At 46.2% G+C, this 7,247-nt stretch overlaps 1 protein-coding gene across 1 annotated transcript in view; it reads left to right on the top strand.

Moving 5' to 3' along the window:
* MAPRE2 (microtubule-associated protein, RP/EB family, member 2) overlaps positions 1 to 7,247 on the top strand; it is a gene marked incomplete at its 3' end in the record, with an annotated part of 117,989 nt that overhangs the window by 18,809 nt on the left and 91,933 nt on the right. Inside the window, exon 2 of the mRNA XM_014538886.1 lies at positions 1,931 to 1,992. Within this exon, the coding sequence (XP_014394372.1) occupies positions 1,931 to 1,992 (62 nt within the window). The remainder of the gene's footprint in view (positions 1 to 1,930; positions 1,993 to 7,247) is intronic.

Raw genomic sequence — 7,247 nt, 5'->3', positions numbered from 1 at the left:
CAGCCGATCAATGATTCTCTCTCATCATTGGTGTTTCTATCTCTCTCTCCCTCTCCCTTCCTCTCTGAAATCAATAAAGAAATATAAAAAATAAAAATAAAAAACTCTGTTCAAAGTATTACAAATATGCCCCCCCCTTAACCTCTTCCACCCCACTCCCACCCCCACTCCCACCCCCTCCCCAGGCCTTCCCCACACTAATGTGTATCCATGGGCTATGCATATATGCATATAAGTTCTTTGTTTAGTCTCTTCCCACACCCCCTCCCTCCACCTGAAATACATCAGTCTGTTGCATGTTTCAATGGCTCTGGATCTGTTTTGTTCTCCAGTTTATTTTGTTCATTAGATTCTTTTGAGCTCCCTTATTGACTAGTGTAACATTGAAAACTCAGCTGTCACCTGTACTTTCACTCTCTGAACACTTACCATTTATTTGCATTTTTTTTCACTTACCATCTTCTCTTTTCCCTATCAAGAGAGAGAGTATAACTTTATACTTTCTCGATAGGGGGAAGAGGATGCCTCCTTCCTCCCTCCCTTTCTTTTCTTTCTTCTTTCTTTTAATATATTTTTATTGATTTCAGAGAGGAGGGGAGAGAGGGGGGGAAACATCAATAATGAGAGAGAATCACTGATCAGCTGCCTCCTGCACACCTTCCACTGGGGATCGAGCTGGCAATCCGGGCATGTGCCCTGACCAGGTTGATGCTCAACCACTGAGCCATGCTGGTCGGGCCTCCCTTTCTTAAAATCCTCCTCTGAGTGACAGCTCCAGAACCATGCCTGGGATTGATCACCTTATGTTGGGCCTGCCACACATATCTTATTGTTATACAATTGATTTTAAACTAAGCACCACAGGCATTTCTGAAATGGCCAGACACAGAAGAGTCGTGTGCAGGGAAAGGCTTAGGTGGAAGGTGGAGCGGGGTCATTTCTAACCTGTTTCTCAGGGAGGGGGGAGACCATCAAGGATCATGCATGCGTCTCAGGTCCTTGGTAGCAGCATCCACATGAGCCTCCCCCCAGTTTTCATCCACCCCACCCCTGACACGGGACCCTCACAGCCTGGAGCTGGGACACATGTCCCAGCCTCTGGAATTGGGTTTGCCCTTCATCCATTTACTGTCTTAGCCTTTAGCCACAGTAAAGAGAAATAGTTAATTCACATAAAGAAAGCCAATTATTACTTGTGGGTGCACATATTTTGAAGTTTGACCCTGGCATTGTTTTTTGTTTTTTTAATGTATTTTTTTCTTTCAGAGAGAGGAAGGAAGAGGGAGAGAGAGATAGAAACATCAATGACGAGAGAGAATCATCGATCGGCTGCCTCTTGCACACCCTACACTGGGGATCGAGCCCACAACCCCGGGCATGTACCCTGACTGGAAATCAAACTGTGACCTCCTGGCTCATAGGTTGACGCTCAACCATTGACCCACACCGGCCGGGTGCTGGCATTGTTTTTAATGCTCACCCTGTTAAAATGAACACAGATCTTTTGACTAAGACAAAGCCCGTGTTGATATAAAACCTGCAAATTACCTAAGTTTGGGAAAGTCAGTATTTTAATTGCTGTTGATTGATACCCCATGAGAAGCACGGCTCCTGGGGCTTCCTGCTAACACGTGATTCTCATCACATGGGGGGGGGGATGCTCCTCATAGGACTGATATTATACTAAATACTCACAACCCTCTGATAAATCCACCCAAGAATAATATGGATTGAGAACCCTACTGTTTGGCTGACCTAATCTCTCCCATGGTAAAAGCAACTGAATTTGGGTATTTTGAGGCGCGTTTTCTTTCATTTCCTTTTGCGTTGTTGGCCGCAACCGATGAACTAAATGATAACTCTTTGCTGCTATGTTTTCACCATGTTACATGCTCACTCTTAACTTCTCTTTCCATTTTCTCTATCCCAGCATCCCCCCTCTCAGAGGAACAGTTCACCTCGACAGCCGGGGAGAGAGCCCGGATGCGCAAGGTAAGGTTTCGATGTCAATCATGTTGTGTGACTTACAGATTAAATCATTTGCAGATTAAATTGGAGTATCAGTAATACCTTTGTCATAAGTTTATCCTCAAAATGGCATGATACAACTAGTGCAAATATTTGAGCAAACACGCTTTGTTAAAACGCTATTTCTCAAACTATATTCCACATCCCACGGGTACTACGGGCTAATTAACTGCTATGAGCAATTCCTCTAAAAGTGGGCAAGCCAGTTAAAGTTTACTTTTAGAGATCTAATGAAGGATCCGTGGAGGAAGAGAATTTCAAGATACAGTCAATGACCTCGTGACATTTCTAATGGAAAGCGATTGTTTGACCTTGTTAAAAACCAAGGCAACTGCTCTGTTGACTTGACAAGAGAGAGAGAGAGAGAGAGAGAGAGAGAGAGAGAGAGTGAGTGAGAGTCTTGGAAAGGAGGTGAAGCCCTGGGGTGCCTCGTTGTCCAGTTTGGGATTTGTGTTTGAGACGCAATCATCTGACCTTCAGTTACTTCCTGCTGGTACTGAGTCTCAAGGTTCACTTCAGGGCTCCCCAGAACAAAGGAACAGTTAACCAAAATGCCATCAGGTGGCAATAGTTGGAAAGCCATCCAGAGCGGTTTCCACGCGATGAGCCATTATTGTCCCGAGAACAGCCTCACACAGCCTAGCGTCCTAGATTTCCTCAAAGGGGCTCCAAACATCTCTCGTTTTACTTCTTTTTTGCCCAAAGCAGCAGCAACATTTTTTTAGTAGGAGGAATAAAGGAGTGTGGGGTATATGTGTTGCTTTCTTTCTGGGATGATAAAACTAGAACTCCATTCTTAGATAATTCTCCAGACTGTATTTGGTGAGCATGAAAAGCTCAAATCCATGGACGATGTCCCCCGTTTGCCTTGCGGTTCCTTCGTGATAAACATTATGGTTGATGATCGTTTTAAAATAAAGTAATTTAGAAGAGAAACCTAAAATTCTTCTCCAACAGAAGCCTAGAGTTGTAAGGAGTTGCCTTGACATTGAACCAAGTGAAACATACAGGTACAAAATTATATTCAATGAAAATAATTAATTAAATAGGGTGAGTGAATTTTTTCCCTTTGGCTCTCATCAACGTTTCCCCTGGGTGGTGTCCAAACAGCTGGACTCTTCCGGGCCCAGCGCTGGCTTGAGGGCTGAGTTGGGGCCGAGGGAAGTGGAAATCCGGGCCGCTGGGGGGAGAAGCAGACGGGTGCCTGGAGCATGGACACAGGGTGGGAGGCGTGAGCCTGCAGTGGTGCTGGTCTCCCGGGCAGAGGGCCTGCGAACCCGAGCTGAAGAAAACTTGACAGAGCCCCTCTTTGTGGAAATATGAAACTTGATCATGAGGACAATGCATTTATTTTAAAGTAGGCCGCTGCTTTCCTTTCTGAACGTTGTAGGGATCAGAGCTGTTGACTGGTTTATAATGAGTTTGTTATTAGTACAGGGTTGTACAGTGATGGCGAACCTATGACACGCGTGTCAGAGGTGATACGCGAACTCATTTTTTTGGTTGATTTTTCTTTGTTAAATGGCATTTAAATATATAAAATAAATATCAAAAATATAAGTCTTTGTTTTACTATGGTTGCAAATATCAAAAAATTTCTATATGTGACACGGCACCAGAGTTAAGTTAGGGTTTTCCAAAAGGTTCACCATCACTGTAACTAGTAACTAAGTCACGAGCGCCCCCTGTGGACAGAATAGATTATGAGAGACCGGCTTTCATTAACAATTGACTGATAATGACAAGTAGAAGAGTGTGAGTAATTGGGTGTCCCAACCCTCATCCACAAACGTGTACTGCTTGGGTACTTGTGGCACCGACTTGAGTCAACTGCTTTTTGCATTCAGAAATAAAACTGCCGACTGCTTAGCAAACCTTTAGTACACGGCACCCCTACCGGAGATTTCTGCCTTTCACAGAGAGTTCTAGAATCTGGTTAAGTGCTTGCATTATGGCTAGCAGAAAAGGGTGACATGTCTTATCAACGTGTTCTTTCCGAGGGGGCTGAGGAATGTGGAAAGAATGCTACTGAGGTCCCTCAGGCTGGTGCCTGGAATGCTTGTATCTAGTGAGGTTCCCTAATCAAGAAACGGTTTTCTTCTGCCCCTTTCACTGAGTTGAGTTTTCTGGTCTGAGAGTCTTTACAAAGAAAATTAATAAACAAAGATGTTGGGCGCTAACCCTCTGACATTCTCGTTCCCACGGGTGGCCCCGGAGCAGTTCCTGAATGCCTCGGGTTGATGAAAATGCCCTGTGTCTGTGCCATCAGATTTGGTAGCCACTCGCCGCATGTGCACATTGAGTATCTGGAATGTGTTTATGTGGTTGAAGGACATTTTAGATGCATTTCCAGTTGTATTTAATTTTAATTAATGTAACGTGAATAGCCACATGTGGCCACTGACTGCTGTAGTGGACAACCAGCTCCAGAAGCCAGATTAGAGAGAACTGAAGTTCTCAGTATATCTTACAGACAGCCTCCCCGGGGAACTCGCTCTGGTCGGGCGATGTGCAGACGAGTCTGGCCTGGCCTCATGCTGCGTCTTTGTTATGACCCAGGGATCCTGGTCCCTGGGAGGGTAATTATGGGGGCGGGGAGGGGGGGGAGCAAGATCTGAGAACAGCCTGCAGCCGAGGCGGGTTCATGTCCAGCTCTCCATGAACTGTCTCTCCAATGTGAGCACAGGGTCCTGTGTGCAAAGGGGGGAATGGGAGAGAGAACACGCTTTATTTAATGCCTGCTGGGTCCAAGCACTCAGCTACAACTCCAGCACTGTCTCAGTCTTCACATGCCCTATGCTTTTCATAGGTGAGGAAATTGAGTTTCAGAGAGATTACTCGTGTGTTCAAGGCTCATAGCTAGTAAGTGGTAGAGGCGAGATTAGACCCCAAGCAGGTGTGAATCCAAAGTTATTTCCACAAGCAGGACTCACACTCGGATACACGTTTGGAACTGCCTGTGAAGCAGAAAGCCTTCGGAGGTGGGGAGGGGTGGAAGTAGAGTGGAGGTTATGGGAGCAAATGACTGTGTGTGTGTGTGTGTGTGTGTGTGTGTGTGTGTGTGTGTGTGTGTGACTAACCCTGATTACCTCAGAAGTTGAACTTGTATTCCTCCTCTCCTCCCCTTCCCTCCTGCCCTCACTCCCCTCAGACCACCCCAGCCATGTTGACCCTAGATGACCCCTGTGTGGAAATACAACTGTTAGTGTCATAGAAGACGGACAATTGCTCATTTGGATTAAAATCACTCAAGAAACAAAGACATATTTCAACGTCTTAGTTACCATTGAGGTAAAAGCCTCCAGCCACTTGGTACTGATCTATACTTATGTTTTATGAGAAATAGATTAGATTATTTACAATCATTGAAGTAACTTATCTCCCAGCATCCAGCTGCTGCCTGCATTCCTTCTCAGATGTCTCTCATGTGTATTTTTTCTTCTACTTCTGTAGTATTTCCAAAATTTCCATTATTGAAAATAAGAGTGGAAATCATAAAAAGCAAATTGCTATAATCCTGCCTCTAATCCTAGCAGAAAAGGATCCTACCCTAACAAATCCTACCCTAACAAATCGTTTGTTCTAGTTTTTCCCTACCCTAACAAATCGTTTGTTCTAGTTTTTCCCTTCTAGTTCTCCTTCACACCGTTTTGCATATCGTAACGATACCTTGTGCATATCTCTGTGTGCTGCTCTTTAACCTTGTCGAGCAGTCTTCCATGTGGCCTCGCTGTTCATGAGTGTAGTGTTAGAGTCTGTAGAATAGCCTACAGAGGTGACATATCATTATTATTCCAACCTGCCATTATTTGACGCATAGAGTCGCCTTCAAAGCTCACCTGGTAGACTTTAAACTAATCGGTCATGACGGGTTAAACAATACCCCCAGCTGGCAGCCTCACACCTGTGTTCCCACATCCCCTGTGAAGGCAGCTGTTGTACTATGAAACTCCTGATTGGATATTACCTTAGATCTATTTTTCCCCCCACATATATAATGTTTAAATTGCAAAACATAATATTCCCAAGCGCGATGCTTGGTGATCATTCCACTTTAACCATGTCCCTCCCCCACACCTGAGACGCTCAGCACAGGTTCCCCACGGGCTCTTGAATGTCTACACAGCTGGCGTGGCGTCGGGTTGCCCGGCGACCGGTACCGAGTGCGACACAGATTTCCAGCGTCCCTCGCCTCACGTGGCATCCTGCCCCAAATGCACGCACTGGCGTCCACCTGTGTTCCCACATCCCCTGTGAAGGCAGCTGTTGGACTATGAAACTCCTGATTGGATATTTATTACCTTAGATCTATTTTTTTTTCACATATATAATGTTTAACTTCCAAAACATAATATTCCCAAGAGCGATGCTTGGTGATCATTCCACTTTCACCATCTCCCTCCCCCATACCTGAGACGCTCAGCACAGGTTCCCCACGGGCTCTGTGAAAGTCTACAAAGCTGGCGTGGCGTCAGGTTGCCCAGCGACCGGTACCGCGTGCGGCACAGATTTCCAGCGTCCCTCGCCTCACGTGGCGTCCTGCCCCAAATGCGCGCACTGGCGTGTTTGTCTCTGTCCTCAGGTTGGTCGTGTTCAGGCTTCCAGAGAGCAGTGCAAAGGAATCACAGACGGTCAGGTTAACAACAGACTACACTAAGAAACATGGACGGTAAAGGTCACGTAAAACCTCAGATGCCCCGGGAGACGGAGCTCTGAGCGTGCGGGTTCTGTGTTTTCCGACACTTGGGACTCCCGCTCCGGAGAGTGGCCACAGGCCCTCCCGGCCCCATGGCATTCCCAGTGCTGTGTTACGGCCTTTCAAGGCCGTGGCGGGGCACTGTCATATCGCTCGGGAGAGCTTCTCTCATCAGAGTCTTGCTTCTCACTTTATTTTTGCTCCCGGGGAGTGGCATGTTTCAGACCGGCGTGAGGCAATGCCACTCAGGCAGCAGAACCTTGGCTTATGAGCTGGACTGAGCCATTAGGACCCTTCTCCGGTGCCTGGCGGAGGGAAGAACTGTGCTTGGTTTGTCAAAAAATATGAATTGAGAGCTTGGCACATTGTGTAATGGCAGTGTGGTCTCCAGCCGGGAATAACAATTCTAGATGGGCCAGCCGCTCTTCCCCCGGCTTAAGAAAACATGGCCTAGTCATCATGGCCTAACCCAGCACACTCTTTTTTGAAAGCTGCATTTTATCAACAACCTTGATTTTTTTTT

Source organism: Myotis brandtii, unplaced genomic scaffold (genome assembly GCF_000412655.1).
Source record: "Myotis brandtii unplaced genomic scaffold, ASM41265v1 scaffold200, whole genome shotgun sequence".
NCBI classification, from domain to species: domain Eukaryota; kingdom Metazoa; phylum Chordata; class Mammalia; order Chiroptera; family Vespertilionidae; genus Myotis; species Myotis brandtii.
This window is presented reverse-complemented; position numbering and strand designations above follow the sequence as displayed.